The following is a 22,139-nucleotide window of genomic DNA, read 5'->3' as shown; positions in this document are numbered from 1 at the left end:
AATAAATACACAGGGCCCACAATCAGAAACCATGGGCAAATGTTTCTTGGCCACTCCCACTCCACAGTTTAAAAAAAAAAAAAAAAGCCACTAAACTCAAGGGGGGGCAGCTAATCCAGGGAGTGCACCACACCCAGTTGGTACCAGACCCGGGACACTTGATGGCAGACCTTTACAAACAGATCTATGTATTACAAACTGAACATTCAAATATTCTTCTAAAACTTGCCATAACAGATGTAAATATTGGTCCTTTAAAGTTGGCTATACACATAACCGTAATATATGTAATGTGAGGAGACTCATTGCAAGGAGTTCATTATGCTCATTCTAATAATCAAAATATTCAAAACAATAGGATGGCAGTCATACAGTATGTGGGCCCTTTGTTGATTTTCCGTTTGTTTTGTCCCCGGACTGATTGGGCAGAGAGGGTGTGGTCAGCCCACGTAACACTTGACGTCTTCAGACCCTGATTTGCTAAAATTGCTGATACTAGTCCCCATATTCCAGAAAGTTTGGGCAACCCTGCTTAGGCCTAAGACAGTGGACCCAAAATTATTCTGCTTTGCAAGCCAAAAAACTGTTTTGGGATTAATTGTGCCTCTTTCTTTTAACTATCTGCATTGCATACAGGAGCAAGGCATTTCACTTTATTAAGGGCACATGAATGCCCACTTAAAATATTACGGATATCCGATTTTTGGGTCCCAAGCCCTAGGTTGTGAATCACTGTCCTAAACTATTTATTTTCCATGACTATGAAGATTTTCATTCATCCAGGTCATGGTATATCTAGTATAGGTAAATCTAAAAACAACTGGACTTGCTGAGTAATCAATGAAGACGTTTCACTACTCATCCGAGCAGCTTCTTCAGTTCAACTGACTGGTGTGGGAAGTTCTCGGCATATAAACTCTTCCACTAATCCAATCACAATGGTACATTGTAACTCTTCAAAGAGGTTACATCTGAAGAAATTGACAGAGGTGTTGATTCTGTGTAGTTACTGTGATAGGATTATCCAATGTCTTCAGATAAGAGTTACAATGTGCCCTTGTGAAACGTCTTCATTGATTACTCCGCAAGTCCAGTTGTTTTTAGATTTACCTAAATTAGATATTTATTTTCCATCTTAATTCATTGTAATCTAAATGAATGCTCGGAGAAGATATATCAGGGATATTTTTGTATTAGGGATGTTTTTTAGTGTGTGTAAAATTTCTCCCATGCTCCCCATTTTTTCCCAAAAACATTTTGGTATTTAACTACTGAAAAATGATTGACTGATTGGTGGAATTAACAATAGTGGAGGAAGTAAAACAATGCCTGTTCTCTCATTAATTAGAAATGAATAACAATAGGTTTATAAACAAGAAAAAACATTTATATTTATATATAAAAGTCAATTATTTCCAACATAAAATAGGTGACCAAAACATCTTTATGTAAAAGTGAAGTAAAGCCACCCTGGCAAATATTAGTGTTTGTACCAGTACAAAGCACCCCCCTCCCATCATGCCCAGAACTACAGAGCTGCCCAGCAGTGTTGCACCCTCTTTTAACTGTGTCCCTTCTGTTCTCAGCATCCATCCAGCTGATCTGTGAGCAGGACATACACACTGGAAGCTAAACTGGGATTTTGGGCTAGAGTCCTGCAGTGTGCCGGGTACCCTGCGGGGTGAGGGTAGGATTTTCAGGTGCAGGTATAGATGTGGGTCTGCGGGTTGTGTGCCGGGTTGCGGGTCTCCTCTAAATTTCTTATCTTATGTTATATTGTCTATATTTTACTCCATTTGAAATTTTACAAAATGTTTCTGTCCCTGCCCACTTTTGATGTTGTCACTTCTGGTTTGCAGAAAGAGCACTTCCTGTTTTATGAGTTGTGTTCTCAGGCCCAGACTTGTGGAAAGGCCACCAAGGCCCAGGGCAGCAGGATCTTAGGGGGCGGCATGCTGCCCAACCACACCCACATTAACCAAAAAACACTGGGGATGCGCAGGAGATAATAAAAAATTTTTTTTTACAATTCGCGTGCATATACCCATTGCTCCAGTCCCGATGTTGAAAATTTGCAGGAATAAAGGGAACAGGACAGGGGCGACGAACTGCAGTGGGCCTAGGGGCGCCTACTATGTAAATCCGGCCCTGCATGTTCTGCCATATTGGCTTGTTAAAATGGTGGGGGAACTCTTCTTTGAGGGGCACAATCATTGGTATGAGGCAAATGTACAGCTCAGAGTCACCTGAGAGCTGACGTTACAGGTTTTGGAAGACAAAATGTAATTTGAAATGTCGTGCTAAAGACAATCTCTAAACTGTTCTGTTTAAAAGACAAATTCACAGAAGCGGAGATGGAGGTCTGTGAATATGGCAGGAAATCAAACAATTTTATCTCCACTTTTATTTTGTCTCAATATCCCCACTATTGTGAATCTCCCCCACCCCCTTTGTGTCTGTAGGTCATTTAGGACTTGAATTACTTCTACCAGGCTCCCTCTGTGTTAGTGAAGCTGTACTTGTTATTGGTTTATTATTGGAACTAGTCCTGGCTTTTATGGCCTCTCTGTTTTTCACATTTGCCTCTGATGTAGGTGCTTTCTCCTCCCACTCTCCTCTTCTCTAATAACCTCTTCTCCTTGGGATCTTCCAAAGCATGAAATATGAACCTTCCTTACAAATTTATGTGAAATGACAGAGACAGTTGGCTTGCTGTTATTTCAGAGACCCACGTAACCTTGTAAGATTTAAAAGGAAAGTAACCCAGTGTTGGTTTAATGTATTGAAAGATCAAAACTTTTTTTGCATACATTAACATTTTTTTAAGGTGCATAAAAATTGTTAGCTGCCATTTTGCTTCTATTGCTAACCACAAGAGGGTACTGTGCTAAGACATAAAGCTAGTGTTCTTCAATTGAGAAGTATTTTGGGATTTTCTACTGCTTTATCTGCACAGAGAAAATTGTCTTTGTGCTGAAAGAATTGTCATACGGTATTTAAGTGAAATATTTGGAATATGATATTTACAATGTTTTACCTTCAAGTACCACTAACATGAAAGATGTTAAAGCCTGAAATACGTTTGTGTGTTTGTTTTGTTATTTGAACAACATGTTTTGCAGTTTATAAGCTGTATACCAGAGTTTCTTGTGCAGAGCTAGGGGCTTCCAGGTCAGTCATTAAGAACACGTGTTCAGCTTCCCTTGGGTAATATTATCCCTAAATATGCCAGAGCAGTTAGGACTGGTGAGTCAAGCTCCATGCTGACCTTTTCCATTACATGTGTCCTGTCCTCTTCATACATTTATCATTTCAAGTTAAACACAAGGACATTTTAAAGCCATTATTTACTGTCCTGAAATCATATGGAAACCTATGTAAATAATAAGTACTTCAAGTACTCAGAGAACTGTGAACACTCTGTGCCTCATGGATGCAGGAGTGTAACGGAAATATCTAATGCTGTAGATTAAAATTAAGATCCATTTTAAAATAAATAAAGCACGGGTTGCAGTATACATTTATTAAAACCTTTAAATGAGTCGAATTGTTGCAAATATAATTTGGCTAGATTTGCTTGTGTGTGCAACAGCTGGCTTGATTAATTGTTTTTTTTTTTGTTTTCTTTACCCTGTATGTTATTAGTCATTTATAAAAATGTTTTAGTACTTTAAAATGTATTTGTAAAGGAAAAATACTTCTCTGTATTGCAAATGCCCCCCCCCCCCCGCAATGCTTGTGTTCATGAAACAATGTAGCAGTCCACTCTGCATGAGTCTTCTCTGGTCTGGCTTCAACTACAGTGGTTCAAAAGTCAGCCATAGTAGCACAAAACAAGGTCAGACAGATATTGCTTTTGATGGCAATGATAATTACTTTACAATCTTCAAAGGGGGGGGGGTCTCCACAAAGATTTTTTTTTTTGTTAGCACAGTAATGGTAACTATAATAATAAGCAGCTTTCCAATAAACACTATTGAAAAATGTAAAGTTTGAAAGCAATGTTTGTTTATCCCATTCTGTACTCTGGGCCTTGCTTAAATATGCATTCCATTCAATGAATAAGATGTGTGGTGAATGTACAGTTTGCTTATTGAAAATGGTTCAATACACAGATAAGCAGAAGTGTTGTGCAAGGGGTTTATCTATTATAAATAGGTTCTCAATCTATTTAACTTGCAAGGAACAAACTTGAGAAGCATTCATTCCCTTGTTTGGCCTGTTTAGCTAAAGAAATAAAAACTATAGATTTTTTTTAATTATTAAGCAGTCACCCACAGTTTTGTAAGTGGGTCACCTGCAACCCCCCTCCCCAAACCACCCCCACCACACACTCTGTGTGGGCCGTGATTTCTTTCTTCTGTGTATAGGTGGGCTCCTGAGGTTACGCCCCTGCAGATAATGTTTGTGAAACATTATATTTTACATAATGTTTGTTTTTTAAAGGGGACCAGTCATCCAGAAAAAATATTCAAAACCCTATTTTATCACATTAGTCAAGCAAAATGAACTTTAATTACACTATATAAATTATTTGAATCTTGTTTCCTTCAGTCTTGGAATTCAAAATGATAGCAGGCAGCAGCCATTTTGTGGACACTGTTTTTAAGGAATGTCTTGCATCATCTGAGAGTCTTGTTTGTGCACCAGAATGGGGGACCCGATGTCCATTCCCATGCCCTGGCTACACAATTAAATGGTAAAGAGAATGGGGGAATGTGGGGAGAGCAGTGACATCTAGGAAGTGCTGAATGGAAAGTGAAAGAAATTGTCTACCCCGCCTCTATGCCCAGGGGCGGGCCCTGGTGCGTGACGCGCAGCCGCCCCCCCCTCCGTACGGCAAGCCAAACCCATTTGTTAGTGGCACACGGACTGCCGGGGGGCTCTGAAGGGGTGCGGGCCCTGGCCCGCTCACACCCCCTGCTCCCCCGGTAGTTCCGCCACTGGCCCAGGGCATAGAGGAGGGGCAGACAATATTTGACAGCTGAGATTTTTAAATGAGTTTACAACAGCTATGAATGCTTTAATAAAAATAGAAATTGGATTTCATGTTTAATTTGAAAAGGACATATATATATATATATTGTTGCCTTGAGGAAGGTCAGTATGTATGAATGTCAGAATGTGTGTATGTATGGGCCGCACACCCCGAAAGTGGACAATACTTTTTTTTTTTTCTTGAAAAAGGTCCTTGTATGGGACCGAAACGTTGGATTAATAAACTTTTCTTTTTTTAAACTCCAGTTGTTTTTTTCTACAAATCCTGTGATTGCCATCACGTTATTGCTGGAAAGAGTCGGAAGAAGGCGGCAAATAATTCAAAAACTATTTTTAAATAAAATGAAGACCAATTGAAAATGTTCTTAGAATTAACCATTCTATAACATACTAAAAGTTACTTAAAGGCAAACCACCCCTTTAGGTAAATGGCATGAAAGTTTCTTTTGAATTATCCCATTCTTTGCAATATAGTGGGGGTTTTTTCACATGGCTCTGCAATTGCCCTCTTGTATTGTAAAGTCTGACAGACTTGCCATTGTGAATTTGGAGCAAAAAAAAAAAATCCATTACCCTTCTTCCTTTTCACACATTCTCAAATAAGAAGGCTGTAATTTAGGCTAGCCACACATGCTCGTTCAGTAGACCTCAAAAACAAGTGGCAAGCCAAACCCATAAGAATTTTGTTTTCTGCAATTGGAGGATATGTGCATGTATATATTTATATTTAAACATACCTCTCAACATTTTGAAATCAAGAGGGACAAAAACATTTGCCGTGCGTATCGAAATTTCTTGACCACGCCCATTTGTGTGGCCACACCCCCTAATTACCATGTTTATTTTACAAAATTTGGCAGGTTATTAAAGTTTGAACATATTTCTGTGTTTTTTTCCAGTTATTACAGTTTTGCTAATGAATTGCCCTTTAAGCTGTGAGTCTAACTTTTCCCAAGGGACCTCCAGTTGGGAAGTATGATCTAAACACTTCAGTCATTTCATGCTCTTTGCTTCTAGCCTACAAATAAGCCAAAGTGTTATTTATGATGACATAAGGAGTTTAGGGAGCTGGGGTAATCAAAGCTTTTGCAAAGTCCTTTTTAAATGACAGTCAGGCCTGGATTTGTGGGAACGTCACAAAGACCCAGGGCATAGAATGGCATAAAATTAAGGGCTGCATGCCGCCTAGCTACATCTGCGTATGGAGCTCTGGGAACTAAGCAATGGAGATTTTGAACTCTCCTTTATTCCCCATGTGACCAGTTCCTGGTATAAGGTGGGTTGCTTTAAGATGGCCATTGTGCACCAGGCCCTGCTGTCAAGTTATGCCACTGCCCTGAAATTTTACTCTGCAACCTGACTGTCCAAAATGTAATTACAGGGGTTATTTCTCATCAGGATGTATTAACTATTTTATTCTGCCTTTTGCAGCACTGGAAGGTCTTTACAGAGGTCACGGAGGTCTTTATCTTGGTGCCAGCTCTGCTGGGGTTGAAGGGGAACCTAGAAATGACATTAGCTTCTCGACTGTCAACTGCTGTAAGTTCAATGTCAGAATTTGTTTGTGTATATGAGAGCTCAATTACTTTTTTTTCGTCTCCATTTGAACTGCCAGCAGCATTTCCGGGACTGCTGCCACTTGAAACAGCAGCCCTAATGTCGCCCACCCTCACACTCTCCACGTTTACATCTTTTGGGTTTGAATGGTCACGGCTCCAGTGCTATTGTGCTTTTTGCTCTAGAAGAACTGAATTTAAATGAGACATATAGGATAAAAGAGAGAACCCTAATTTTGTAGGCAATTATGAATAAAATATGGTATTGGTTTCACATTGTGCTAAAATTACTATCTTTAAAAATGGCCCCTTTATTGAAGCTCACTATAGATGTTCACTGGTCTCTGTCCGTTTTTCAAAGGAGGGGTGGGCGTGTCCTAATAGTCCCTGCCAGAAGCAATCACAGCTCTGCAGTCACACAAGCAAAGATAGGCCTATCAAGTCAGCCTAGTTGCTGATAGGTTCCTATCCTACAGTGCGGAGTGCAGCTGGCTCCCCTGCACAGCCAGACAATTCGACAGACCGGAAATGTAACAGGTGGGTGGGACTAGTAGGGTTTTTGCAGAAATTTAAATACAGTAACCAGAAACACTATTTTTTTTATATCTAAACGGGTCTAATGCACTGGTACATTCTTGTTTTTTACATAATATGTCTCCTTTCAGTTTAATGAAATTCAACTATTGAGGTGGCTGGAGGGCTAGAGTGGCCTTTAAAGCTGAATCCTATGGTTTTGCATGTTTACATATGATTGTTCGTTCTGTATCACCATTTTAGATTTCAGCTATGGTATCTCTTTTTTCAGAGACCCTATATCCAGAAAGCTATCTCCAATAAATGCAATTTATATTATAAAATTGATATTTTTTTTTATATTTTTTATACAATGTATTTTTTTCTTTGTAGTAATAAACAGTATTTTGTACTTGATTTTAATTAAACTGCATGAATCCATATTGGTGGTGAAACCATTACTTTCGGTTTATTTCATATTTAAATGAGTTTTAGTTGACTTTAGGTATGGGGGTCTAAATGAAAGAAAATACATTCTTTTGGAAAACCCCAAGCATTCTGAATAATAAATACCATACCTGTTTCACAGTCCTTGTGTGGAATGTCTCATATTTTAATTGCTCTGTACTGTGACAGCATAATCTAATACTACACAATTGTTGGTCTCTGTAAGCCGCACGCAGGGCCGGAACTAGGGGGGCGCACTTTTAAGGGGAACATTTTTTTTAATACACCTTTATTTTTTATCTAGTTGTTAGTATTTATTACACCCCCTGGCGGTGTGTGATCTCTTTATTATGATTTTGTAGTGAAGCTGCAGCGCTCCCCAGTCCCCACTTCCCTCTTACTTCCTGGCAATGGCGTCTCCTGCTGGCTGCTGCACTTCTTCTTCCTAACGCGCTGTGTGCGCCAGCGCTGGAGGAAGCAGCGCGTGCAGATGTTGGCGTTACACCACATTGGGCCCCAGAGAGAGGCAGAAAGCTGGGTTGGTGCATGTGTGTCGCCTGGCCCGGATTGAAGAGAGCTGGGCCAGGTGGGGACTACTGACTGACGACTGCTGGGCTTATTTTCTGCTGACTCCTGGCACAGGTACATATTGTCTGGGGCAATAATCTGCTGCTGGCTTCTGGCCTGGCACATCTTTGAGGGGCAATATTTTGCTGGCTGGCACAGATATGCAGCAGCATTTAGCTGCTGGCTGGTACAGATACTAAGTTAGGGCAATATTTAGCTGTTGGCTGGCACAGGTACAGACTGGGGGGGCAATATTTTGGCTGCTGTTGTCACAGACTTGGGGGCAATATTTTGGCGGCTGGCACAGGTACAGATTGGAGGGGCAATATTTTGGCTGCTGTTGGCATAGGAACAGATTGTGGGGCAATATTTTGGCTAATGGCTGGCATAGGTACAGATTTGGGGGCAATATTTTGGCTGCTGCTGTTGTCACATAGATTTGGGGGCAATGTTTTGGCTGCTAGTTGACACAGATACAGATTTGGGGGCAATATTTTGAATGCTGCTGGCACAGGCATAGATTTGGGGGCAATATTTTGGCTGCTGTTGGCACAGATTTGGGGGGCACAGGTACAAATTTGGGAGCTATATCTTCTTTAGTGTACCTAATTCTTGTTTGTCAACATTACATATTTATATAAAGCGCAAGTTTCATTCATGAATGTGTTGTACGCTTTCTTTATTAAAAAGAACATAATTGTAAGGTGGGAAAAGGGACACTCCTGCTATGAAGCAAGGTGAAAAATCTTGCCTCAGGCAGTAGCACCCTGCAAGTTACCAGTGCCTGCAAAAAGCCATTCCTGGTAACTGTAAGGGCTAACGTTCCAGCTATCTAACCAGAAATTCAGCTCTTCTAGTGCAGGACCACATTTGATCTCTGTGCTCCAGCGGTGTGGCCCTCTGTGGGCCCCCAGCTGGTGGCTATGGCAGAGTCAGCTATGCTTTTGTCACCTCAGGGCAGCACCTAAGCACCTGCTCCTGTTTAAAGTGTATGCAGGTTCTCTGATCTGAACACTAATACAGGTATGGGACCTGTTATTCAGATTGCTCGGGAGCTGGGGTTTTCTGGATAACAGGAACTTTTGGATCTGGATCTTCATACCTTTAGTCTACTAGAAAATCATATAAAACATTAAATAAACCCAGTAACCTGGTTTTGCTTTCATTAAAGGGTAACTCCACAAAAACATAACTTACTAGAAAATCATGTAAACATTAAATAAACCAAATAGGCTGCTTTTGCTTCCAATGGTTTGGATCAAATACAAGTTACTGACTTCTTATTACAGAGAAAAAGGAAATCATTTTTAAAAATGTGGATTATTTCATTATAATGGAATCTATGGGAGATGCCCATTCCCTAATTCGGATTCCCGGATAATGGATCCCATACCTGTACAATCGCTGACTTGTGTTGTAGATGCCACAGCTTGTTGAATCTGACACAGCTTGTTGAAACTTAAGTAGTAGCATGGAGCACATTTGACAGTCCATTTACTAAATCGTGTTAAAATTGTCTATAACTCTTGGTTGTTCACCTTCAACAACTAGTTGTTTTCGGATAGATCACCAGAAATAACGACTTTTTCCAATTACTTTCTATTTTCTATGTGTGACGGTTTTTCTAATACTGAAGTGTAAGTTTGTCATTTTTCCCCTTCTAAAGCAGCTCTGGGAGGGGAGGTCGCCAACCTTGTAAACTGTTCTAAATGGATACATTTAGTTCATACATTTCTTATCTTTGTTTCTGCTGAACAGAATCTCTGGGTTTCAGCAGCTGTTAGAATTGATACAATAGTTGCTAATACTCCAGAGATGCTGCTGAGGAATGTGTCAACTAAATGTTGCAAAATTATAAACGTTTAGAATCGGAACCTGAATTACTGAGCTGCCAGACTCCAGAGAGAGGAACATTAAACTTGGATTTTGGAAAAACTGTATAAAATAACAAATAGAAAGTAAACAATCCCTTCAACTAACAATTATCAGTGGAAACCTGCAAATATTTTGTTGCCAAGTTTACACAACACCCATCCTTACTAAAGTACAGTTTGTGGTGCAACAGAGAGCTAATGCCAGCATTGATTGTGGCAGTTAAACATTTTTGGGCACAAGTTTTAAGTGACTTGCAAAAGATAATAAGCAGTTTTATGAATTAATTAGCTGAATTAATACAGTGATACATTGGCACTGATACATTTTTTTTAATTACCTCAAATCTCTGACAATTTTGGTGTGTTATTTAACCTTTTTTTGCAATTCTGTAGGCGGTATTTAAAACTAGTGTAAATATGTGTTGACTTGTAAGTGTTTTGATTATTAAGATTCTCCTTGAGGGGATCCTATCATTTTAAACACCCATAGCACCACTGACAAAATATTCAAAACCTGCAGTAGAACTCCTGCTCGTTTGGCTTTATTTATGACTATTTTATTCTGAGAGTACATGCTGTATTTACTTGTGTAACCTTCTGTATTTAATGGTCAGGGTGACCTGGGGATTCAACCCAAACTAGAACAAGGTGACATAAAATCACTGAATGTTACACAAATGAAACTAGTAATGGCATAATTCTGCTATTGTAAGTGAAAGAAAAGGAACCTGTTCTGTTATGTGCAATGTATCAAAGTAAATAGATACTATTACTACTTTACTATGCAGTGGACAATGATTTGTCATTGTGTGTGTGTGTGATTAATGTGCTAACCTATCAAAACATGATAGTGATGTGTGCCTAACATGAGCAAGGGAAGATGTATCACTTATGTAGGAAGGCACTAATGTGGCTTGTCTTGCAGGCAAACATTGGACAAATGGAAACTACCAAGGAGAAGTGGTCAATGATTACTGGAAACTTAGCTCTGATACAGGTAGGTACAGATCCTGGGGCGTAGCATAGATGTTTCTACACAAACACTTGAAACAGAAATGTTTTTTCACTGATCTGTCTGTGGCCGTGCCCCTTGTGTAATGTGCTTAGTGTATATCATGTTATAGAGTAGAGCAAGTGTTCAGGCCTGTCAGCCCTAACTACTAAACTTTATGTGGTAAAAGGCAAGAAAAAGTGACTAGATTATAGTGTGTGGGGGTATGTAGGGGTGCAGGCCTGGATTTGTGAAAAGGCCACAAAGTCCCAGGCCTAGGGCGGCAGAATTTTAGGGGGGCTGCATGCCATACAGTCACACCCTCATTGGTATGGAATTGCACCAATCCTCAGTACTCTAAACCTGATGCTGAAAATCTGTGCATGTGCACAAAGGTAGGGGAAGGGACAGGGGCGAGTAATGGCAGCGGGCATAGGGGCATCTGCTATGTAAATCCAGCCTTGTAGGAGTGTGTGTGTCTGTGTAGGGATTAGTTCACTGTACTTTCATATAGTATTGAGGTCTGAAAGCTTTATAATTGTCTAATGTTCCACCAGGTTCAGGCAACTGTTGTGGGGTTCTTAGCGTCTATGGCTGCTGTTATTTTTGGGTGGATTCCTGATGGCCATTTCCTCGTGGATCATGCTGTTTTACTGTGTGCAAGCAGTGTCTCCACAGCTTTTATTGCCTCCATGGTGTTAGGTAAGAAGAAAAGCTTTCCTATCTAGATGCAAACACGTAGACTGACTGCAACAAGGAGATATACCAATACCTATTAGAATAATCAATAAACAATGTAATCACATCTTCAAATAATTTTTCAACAATTGTCTGTGACACATACAAGCATTTACCTGTGTATTCGTCCTTTTCTAGAAACAAAACACATTAAACTTTCTCATATTTTTTTTAATGCAATTATCACTTATACCTTGCCCAGTAATTTAATTTGATCATGTGATTAAGAGACTTGCCTCAAAATTGATAGCTCTACTGTTTTCACCCAATTCCTATTGACAACTATGGGGATGATTTCAAATGACAGGGGGGATGGGAGTTTGACTTTGTGCCATGTTTGTAGGTAAAAAAATAAATTAAAATCCTTCTTAGAAATGCTTTCTGTGCATTCATTTCATAATTGAAGAGCTTCTCTGGTCCGTCCTTGAGTAGAGAGAACACTACAGGCATACTGCCAGAGACAATCTCCACATGTACAGCACGATTTATTTTAGTTCTTGGCTAATTCTTGTCTTTAAATGTGTCTACAAATCTTTTCTTGGTGCACTTAAATAATACATTGTAATTTGAATATGAAGTCACTTTAAAAGAGTATCTCTATAATAAATAATTCCTAACACAAGCTTAAATTCAACTTCTTTTTGTAATTGTACCTTTTGTCACATAATGTCACTTTTACTTAAGGGTAAGGGCACACGGGCAGATTCGGGGAGATTAGTCGCCCGGGCAATTCGTTTTCCGAAATCACCCGAAGTTGCCTCACAAGGAAACTTTGGGCGATTTCGTTAATAAGCGCCGTGAGTGCCATCCTGCTGGCGATTTTTCATTATAGCTGGCGGGAAGGTAGGGGAAGGCAGTTCAGGGAGATTGTCGACCTGAAGAAGAGGCAATTTGTTGCCTAGGCAACTAATCTCCCCGAATCTGCCCTTGTGTCCTTACCCTAAGGCAATTTAGCAGAAAAGAAAACACTAAAAACCAATATATTACGTAGTTCTTAAAAGAACAGTAACAACAAAAAATTGTTTTAATTTAATGACAATATAATGTACTGTTGCACTGCACTGGTACACCTGGTGTTTTTGTGTCAGGAAACTCAACTAAAGTTTAAAGGAACCGTAACACCAAAAAATGTAAGTGTTTTAAAATAATGAAAATATCATGTACTGTTGCCGTGCACTGGTAAAAGTGATCTGTTTGCTTCCGAAACACTGCTATAGTTCATATAAACAAGCTGCTGTTTAGCAATGGCGGAAATTGAAAAAAGGCTATATGGCACAGGTTAACTAATGGATAACAGATAACACCATTATATCCTACAGAGCTTATCTGCTGTATAACCTGAGCCTTTACTCTGTATCGTGCTTGAATGGCTGTCAATATGACATCTTGTTTAGAGCAACACTACATTATATTGTCATTCATTTTTTTTTTTTTTTGTTTTTTAGTGTAACTGTTCCTTTAAAGGGTGGTTCACCTTTGAGATAACTTTTAGTATGATATAGAGTGATATTCTGAGAATTCGCAATTTGTTTTAATTTCTTATTATTGAAAGTTTGAGTTATTTGGTTTTTATTCAGCAGCTCTTCAGTTTGCATTTTAAGCAATCTGGTAACTAGGGATCAAATTTCCCTAGCAACCATGCATTGATTTAAATAAGAGATGGAAATATCAATAGGAGAGAGTCTGAATAGAAGGATCAGTAATAAAAAGTATCAATAACAATACATTTGTAGCCTTACAGAGCATTTGTTTGTTTTTTTTAGAAGGGGACAGCAACGCCCTTTTGAAAGCTGCAAAGAATGAGAAGAAAAAGACAAATAACTAGAAAACTATTAAAAAAAAAAAAAAAGAAAAATTTTATAATGAAAACCAATTGAAAGGTTGCTTAGAATCGTTCTAAAACATAATAAAGTTACTTTAAAGGTGAATCAACCCTGTAAGCCGCAGATGTTCATAATTAGGGTATTCCAATTTAAATACCTGCGGGTGTTAAAAAGAGGTTCGGCTTCTTGATACACCATGAATTTAAAAGTTGTGTTTTTGTTTTTCCTTCTCTTAGGTCTTATAATGATTGGGGTAATTATTGGCTCCAAAAAGCTGGGCATTAATCCTGATAATGTGGCAACCCCCATTGCTGCTAGCCTAGGGGACCTTGTTACATTGACACTTCTTTCGGGCATCAGCTGTGGCCTTTACAAGGAGATGAGTAAGTGAGCAATCTGAAGGGCAAAAAGTTTGGGAATGGCATTAATCTGGGGAAGTAAAGTTCTCATTTTCAAGGATCTTGAATTCTACTATGGCAAACTTCTTAAGGATTTGATTATTGTAGTTGAGGAATAGATAAACAAGTTTTCTATTTTCCACCCATCAGAAAATAATGCCTATGTTAATCCAATCGTGTGCATACTGTTTCTGGCTCTGCTTCCGATCTGGTTTGTGATTGCAAGGAGGAACCCTGCGACTCGGGAGGTGTTGTCATCTGGATGGGAGCCAGTCATAATTGCTATGGCCATTAGCAGGTGTGTATTTTCAGTCTTTTCTAAGGGCCTGTACACCCCTTTGTTCAACATTAGTTAAATGAATAGGGTTGCTTTGAACATACTGTACTTTTGCCTATTTGTTTTAATAATGAAAAATCTATTTTATTTTTTTTTTCTTTAAAGCTGTGTAAAATAAATGGAACTGGTCAAGTTGTGTTATTTTACCCAGTGTGAACGCCAGATTTCCGGCTGTTGTTTAACACTGCTTCAAACCTTTTTTTTCTTTGTGCAACTTCCACAAGAAATTACAAAGGAAAAAAATGATTCAATTTAAATGTTTTTTTTTTTTTTAAACGCTGATGTCTGGCTATGTGTGGCAAATTATTCTGCTGTTTTTTACACCACATAATAAATCTGCCCCATAGTTTTTTCATAGTATCTTTTTTTTTTTTCCATAGTATTCACAAAATATACTTGACACGCAGTAATATCTAATGTGCCTGGGTATGCTGAGTTGTAAATACACAAAAGTGCTAAATGGTGCATTGTGGTTCTTTGGGGTTTTGTGCACTTCTGCAAAGCACCTTAAAAAAGTTACATGGGTATAATGCACTAAATCAATAGAATAAAAAGGTGATTATACACAATTGTGTGTATGTGTGATAAAATCTTTATTCGCCTTTGCTGGCATGTATCTCAAATACATGTAATATGAAAAAAGTTTTTGGATAAATGATCTATGTTACCATGTTGTAAAACATCAAAGTTATCAGACATTTGTTACTAGTGATGGGCGACAATTCACTGGCGTCAAAAGTTCGCGCCAGCACCCATTAAAGTCAAAATTGGCGCCGACATTGGAGACTCCGGTGAATTTACGCTGCAGATTTGCAAATTTATTCGCCAGCGGCGAAATGGGCAAATTCACAGCGAATTCGCTCCTGCCGATCTACAAAAGCACCACATTTAGAGAGAGAGATATTCGGGCAACAATCTCATTACAGCAGAATACATGTTTCACTGGGAGCCTTTGCACACATAGCGTTATGACCATAATAATTTCTAAATGAAAATCTCGGTTATGTTTTAAAAGAATATGCATTAAAATTCACCCCCTCCCCAATATGCAATTAACTATTTTTTTTTCCCCTTTTCCCAATGTTTTCTTTTCCAGTGTGGGCGGACTGATTTTGGATAAAACTGTTTCAAACCCAAACTTTGCAGGAATGGCTGTTTTTACACCAGTTATAAATGGTAAGAACCATGTTTTGCCCAATTTTTATATGAATGTATATAAGGATTTAAATGCTCACTGCTCAGGATTTAATGCCAAATGAAGTTGAAAGTTTACTTTATAATATTCGATGTTGCATTATACATTGTTTATGTGCAGCACAATCTTTTCTACTTTAGACACAGAATACATGTAAGTATGTATAATTACAACCAGCTCAAATTGATTTTATGGTATAAATGTGGTGCTTTTGTATATCTTTTGTAAGGTTTATAACATGTAACAAAATCTGTAACGCAAGGTCTAATTTCTGCAAAGGGCCCGTAGAGGTGCTGTACAACTGAATACATTGTAATTATTTTTTACAGTAGTATTATCACTACTTTTTTCCTTTCATCAGGAAGAAGCACTCATCCACTGCCTGTTATATACAGGGAGTTGCAGCACATTATTAGCTTAATAAAGTGACACCTCTATTAGAAAAGGATATGGCAACATTAAGGGGCACATTTAATTAGCTCGAGTGAAGGATTAGAATAAAAAATATTTCGAAGGTTTTTTTTTGGCTACTTCGACCATCGAATTGGCTACTTCGACCTTCGACTACGACTTTGAACGATTCGAACTAAAAATCGTTCAACTATTCGACCATTCGATAGTCGAAGTACTGTATCTTTAAAAAAATAACGTCGACCACCTAAAACCTACCGAGCACCAATGTTAGCCTATGGGGAAGGTTCGAAGTCGAAGGATTTTACTTTGACGGTCGATTATCGAGGGTTAATTAACCCTCGATATTCGACCAATAGTAAATGTGCCTACAATATTACACAGGAAGTGTTAATATAAATATGCTGTTGGATTGTATACAGTCTCCTAATAGTCTGTACAGCAAGTCTGAGTGTTAGAGGCTAGTAATAAAGGTGTTCATTAGCACAGGATTTCATACTGCCTGTAATTGTTCTTAAGTGGGGAATTTTATAAAGGTGCATTAATGTGGGATTTAACAGGGGTGGATAACAAAGCCATACAATGTCTTGCATTTTATAAAACATGGCATCATTAAGGAATGCATTATATTTCTCATTTTTACACATGGTCATGTTGTTTAGAGGCGACATCTGAAAAAGCCCACATAAAAAGATTCAGAAAAGCAGTATTAATATCGAAACATAGCCATTGGGATGCCTGCACGTATGCAGTAATATGTTTGCAATTCTTCATTATGGTATTCTCTTTAGTTTACCTTAAAGCTATTAGAGAATAGTGTACAGTCCTACCCTGGACCAGTGTGATGTGAGAATCCAATATACAGTGGTGTGTGAAAATTTGTGAACCATTTAAAGTCCTAAAAAAATAGATGAAGAAATCCTAGTTAAACAAATTATTATATTTGGTCCTGCATTTACTGAAAAAAAAATGATCCAATAACAAACAGTATCTGTGTGCTCTCAGTATTTGTGTAACCCCCTTGTGCAGCAATAACTGCAACTAAAGATTTGCGGTAACTGTTCATCAGTGCTGCACATCGACTTGGACAAATTTTAGTCCATTCCTCCATACAGAAATCAGCTTTTGGATGTTGGTGGGTTTCCTCACATGAACTGCTCACTTTTTAGGTCTTTCCACAACATTTCAATTGGATTAAGGTCAGGACTTGGCCATTCCAGATCATTCACTTTATTTTTCTTTAACCATTTTTGGTAGAATGACTTGTATGGTTTGCTGCATGACCCTCTGTCTCTTGAGATCCAGTTCACAGACCAGAACACTTCCACCACCATGTTTGACAGATGGGATAATGTTCTTATGCTGGAATGCAGTGTTTTTTCTTTCTCCAAATGTAATGCTTCTAATTTAAGCCAATAAATTCTATTTTGGCTTCATCTGTCCATAAAACATTCTTCTGGTTTGTCAAAATGATCTTTAGCAAACTGTAGATGGTCCGCAATATTTTTGGGGGAAAGCAGTGGCTTTCTCCTTGCTACCCTGCCATACACACCATTGCTGTTCAGTGTTCTCTTGAACATCAACATTCACCAATGTGAGACAGGCCTTCAGTTGCTTAGAAGTTACCCTGGGTTCCTTTGTTACCTCTAGTTACAAAGGAACCCACAGTTGGAGCTATCTTTGATGGTCGACCACGTCTGGATAGGGTAACATCAGTTTTTCCTCCATTTGTACGCAGTCTGCCTGACTGTTGATTGGTGTAGTCTAAACACATAAGATAGTCTTGCAACCGTTTTCAACTTTATGGGCATCAACAACTTTTTCTAACGTCTTCGGGCACCTCCTTTGTTTGAGCCCTGACAAACATCCACAAATGTGTTGTATGTGTGACCAGACTTTGCTGGATCTCTCACACACCTGATTGTCAACCCATTGACTAAAAACACCAGACTCTGATTTCACCTTCAAATTATATGATAATCCTAAGGATTCACTTACTTTTGCCACACGCAGATATGTTGTTGGAGCTTATTTTTTTTTTTTTCCAATAACTACATGACCAAATTTTAGATTCATTTAACAATAATGTTTTCTTCATCTGTTTTAGGACTTGTTTGAAAATCAGATGATGTTTTAGGTCTCATTTATATAAAAATATAGAACATTTTAAAGGGTTCTTTCAAGCACCATTGTATATTGTGACTAAAATGGGATGGAGACCCACACAATATTTTTCGTCTGGAAACCTGCTGCATTAAGCCCCAGTCAGGTAATTCCTGATCCCAGCTATCTTCAAGGCTTAATGTTTCTTTATTTTATCAGATCTACTACTATTTTCTTTGTCTGCCATTTAAATTATTACCAGGTTGCAATTGTAGATGTGCTATAGCAGTGATCCCCAACCACATGTTGCTCTCCAACCCCTTGGATGTTGCTCCCAGTGGCCTCATACCAAGTGCTTATTTTTGAATTACTGATTTGGAGGCAAGTTTTGGTTGCATAAAAACTAAGTGACTGCCACACAGAGCCTCATGTAGGTTTACAATCCACATAGGGGCTACCAAATGGCTAATCTTAGCATTTATTTGGCAATCCAAGAACATTTTTCATGCTAGTATTGCTCCACAACTCCTTTTACTTCTGAATGTTGCTCACTGGATCAAAAGGATGGGGATCCCTGCACTATAGCAACATGTTTACCAATTCAAAGGGCAGCAGAATAAAATGTCTTTGTACAGCTGTCTAGATGATGGTAAAGGTTCAACAGACCTTAGAATAACTCTATATCCTGTTTAAAAAAATATTGTGCTGTTTAATTGCCAGATACTAAACTTTCTCGTTTTTGAGTTGCGTATGAGTTAAATTCCTTAATTGAAAATAGGTTTAAATTAAGAAGTCACAGAAGATGGCACATGTTAATAATGATTAACACCAAACACTAGTATTAATAAAGTGTCAACATATTCCACAGAGCTTTACGATAAGAGAGTGCTGCCTGATAATGTAACATAATATAGGCTTTATTTGTTTCAGAATTAAGATATGTCAACCTGGAGAATTCGGGATTCAATGTCCTTTAACTTAGTCAATTTATGACACCTCTCATTTGATAAAGAACCTAGATTTTTTTTTTATTTTTAAAACCCATGATTCTGCATTCCTCCACAAGGTGGAGAAAGCAGTTGGGACACACGAGAGGAAGCTCTCTGCTAAAATGAGAATAGCTTTGCTGCAAAGGTTCCAGACTAATATTAGGGTGGTCATACATTGGCTGATAAAAACTGCATATTTGTCCCTTGGGGCCAAGTCAGCAGCCTATTGGTCTGTGTACAGGTCCATCTGAAAGGCCTGCCCGTCTGATATTGATTGAGCAGGTTTAAAACCCGTTTTTTATGATCCAAATAGATAGCACAATGTTGCCCACCTTTAAGGTGGTCATATTGGGGAAAGATTTGTTCATTTGGCAAATGAGCAGATCTTTTAATGTATGGTCAGATTTTGTTTTCTGTAGTCTTTCAGACCATCCTCTTATTATTTGTGTGCAATCTGGAGCTCTCCAATTGCTGTTAACTATATTAACCAGCATCTCTCTGTCCAGCACTGGGTTATGTAAAGTAAGGTGCAAAATGTACTACAGCTCTGTATGTAGCATTTTATGGTCACCTGTTAAAAAGCAAATATCTTATTAGTCTCTGTATTTAATTGTACTTTTTTTGTTTTTAGGTGTTGGAGGAAACCTTGTTGCTGTCCAGGCAAGTCGCATATCCACTTACCTTCACATGATGGGACCCCCAGGAGAAGAAACAGAACTCATTCCTCGTAAATTTCCAAGTCCATGCAGGACCTTCTTTAGCTCAGGTGAAAAAAGAAATGTGGTGCTCTATCTGGAAGCTCTGTTGCATAGGACAGCTTTATTAGGCAGTAAGAACTATGGAAAAATCAGATGGCTATCACGTAAATACATTGCTTAGGGTACTTTACTAAGCACTTTTGTAAATTACATTACAGTATTGATTTTTATTTGTTCAGGGCCAAGTTTTTAACTGCTGCCAAGGAGTTTTGTAACAGTTCCACCTGCTGGTCAGTTCCTGTAACTGTACCATCAGAGATTTACCTTCAGAAAGAAAATAGACGTGTTTGGATGTTGCTCTGCTCAGTAAGTAGATGGGGAAAGAATTCTGAGGCTTCTGATTTCTCCTGAGCAGAGCAACATTAAGCACATTTGCACACACTTCCTTTCTGAAAGCAAACCCTTTCTTGACTGTAGTCAGAAGACCAGCATTTTGGTTGTTACAAAATTCATTATAATGGCAGTTAAATAAGACTTTAACTCTGAAACTAAAATAATGTACATTGCAAGACTACAGCTCTGCTTTAAGTTTTATTCTGTATCTTTTCTGAAATTAGTTTTGGATAAAAGAAAAAGGGAAGAAAGTGCCATGTATACAAATTATAATTTGAGCCAAGGCCATTACAGTTTTTATTTATCGGCTTCTCTTTCTGCAGATGTGAACTCTCGCTCTGCAAGGGTCCTCTTCCTTTTTGTCATACCAGGTCATTTGATTTTCCTGTACACAATCAGTTCTATGCAGGGTGGACATACAACGCTTACGCCAATCTTTATGGTTTTCTACATGACGGCTGCACTTCTTCAGGTAAAAGGCAGTAATGTTGAATCGTTCATGCTTGCTTTCTAAATATTCATTCAGAATTAGAGCAAGTGTATTTCAAGATACCTGCCATCACAACTGACTAATAATTAAATAGTGCATAAATAATAGTACTGTATTTTCTGATTGTGACACTGCTCCTCTTTCTGTTACAGGTCCTAGTTCTTCTTTACATTGCAGACTGGATGGTTCATTGGATGTGGGGTAGAGGGATGGATCCTGATAACTTTTCAATTCCATATCTTACTGCCTTGGGAGACCTTCTGGGCACTGGACTGCTAGCACTCAGCTTTCACATTCTATGGCTTATCGGAGACCGTGACACTGATGTTGGAGATTGATCATCTGTTCTTCTATAATTAACATTTTGCACCTTGTTTACTGGTTTAGCAAACTGGAAGTCCATTGGATTCCAATGAAGAAAAAGTGCAATTTTCTTTCAAGGGCTGGCTTTTTGTAGGGGGGGGGGATGTGTACAGTTTTTTCCCAACAAACCAAATGCGCACTTTCATCAGCTGCTTCTGAGCATCATTCATTAACCCGCTGGCAGAACAATAAGCTTTTTACCTGGGGCATATAGTAAGACTTTGTGTGTCTTTCATGTTCCATAGGGGAAATGCAGTATTAGCTGTTCTGTATAAATTGTTTTTTTTTTTCTAAGTATTAAGCAATTGGACACATCGGCTTCCCAGTTTGGAATAGCATATATAAAAGCTCAAACTTGCACATTTCTGCCAGTGTTTGTTTTTCAACCTATTTCAGTAGAAATAGAAGTATACTGAATTACTAAGGGGCAGATTTATTTAGGGTCAAAATGAAAATTCAAATTTTTTTAATGGTTAAAAATTCGACTAGGGAAATTATACTAACTCGATTCAAGTTTCTTAAATAATTCTAATTTCCATTTTCGAGATTTATCATACTTTGGCCCTTTAATAATTTGAATCCAACTATTCACCACCTACAACTTGCCAAATTCCTGTATAAGTCAATGGGAGAGTGACCAATTTGGAGGTGTTTGCAGCCTTCCTGACATTCAAGTTTTTTCTGGGAAAAAGTCAAATAGAGTTTGGTCGAGTTCGGGGCAGAATTCAACCCCTTCGGCACTAAAGTCCCTCCCCCTCCCCTGTGTTGCCCCCCCCTCCCTCCTCCGGGCAAATGCCCCTAACTTGTTACTGACCCCTCCCTGCAGTTCCTCTCCTGTTGAGTTCAAGGCAGCCATGTTCACCCGTGTGCTCTTCTTCCTTTGGTGGCGCATGCGCAGTAGAGGGATTTATCGGTAAGGATTTACTGCGCATGCGGCGAAAGTCATGAAGTTTCCGAAAAAAGAAATCCGAAATATTGTGACTTTCGGGCGCATGCGCAGTAGATACTTACCGGTAAATCCCTCTACCGCGCATGCGCCACCAAATGCCAGCGAATACACTAAGAAGAGCGCACGGGCGAACATGGCTGCCATGAACTCAACAGGAGAGGAACTGCACGGAGGGATCAGTAACAAGTTAGGGGCATTTGCCCGGGGGGGGGATGTAGGTCAGGGAGGAGGAGGGAGGGGGGGCAACACAGGGGAGGGGGGAGGGATTTTAGCGCTGAAGGGGTTGAATTCTCCTTTAACTGCCAC

General features: G+C 38.9%; 1 protein-coding gene across 5 annotated transcripts in view; it reads left to right on the top strand.

Annotated features, from left to right (window-relative positions):
* LOC108709477 (solute carrier family 41 member 1) overlaps positions 1 to 21,242 on the top strand; it is a 32,523-nt gene extending 11,281 nt beyond the window's left edge. For all 5 annotated transcript variants that reach the window (XM_018249373.2, XM_041583878.1, XM_041583877.1 and 2 more), the window contains 9 exons: positions 6,430 to 6,537; positions 10,881 to 10,952; positions 11,504 to 11,648; positions 13,744 to 13,890; positions 14,056 to 14,203; positions 15,339 to 15,418; positions 19,572 to 19,706; positions 20,355 to 20,503; positions 20,674 to 21,242. In XM_018249373.2, the coding sequence (XP_018104862.1) occupies positions 6,430 to 6,537; positions 10,881 to 10,952; positions 11,504 to 11,648; positions 13,744 to 13,890; positions 14,056 to 14,203; positions 15,339 to 15,418; positions 19,572 to 19,706; positions 20,355 to 20,503; positions 20,674 to 20,859 (1,170 nt within the window). In that variant the 3' untranslated portion in view covers positions 20,860 to 21,242. The remainder of the gene's footprint in view (positions 1 to 6,429; positions 6,538 to 10,880; positions 10,953 to 11,503; positions 11,649 to 13,743; positions 13,891 to 14,055; positions 14,204 to 15,338; positions 15,419 to 19,571; positions 19,707 to 20,354; positions 20,504 to 20,673) is intronic.
* Positions 21,243 to 22,139: the final 897 nt, after the last annotated feature.

This window comes from Xenopus laevis, chromosome 2S, assembly GCF_017654675.1.
Source record: "Xenopus laevis strain J_2021 chromosome 2S, Xenopus_laevis_v10.1, whole genome shotgun sequence".
Lineage (NCBI taxonomy): Eukaryota > Metazoa > Chordata > Amphibia > Anura > Pipidae > Xenopus > Xenopus laevis.
This window is presented reverse-complemented; position numbering and strand designations above follow the sequence as displayed.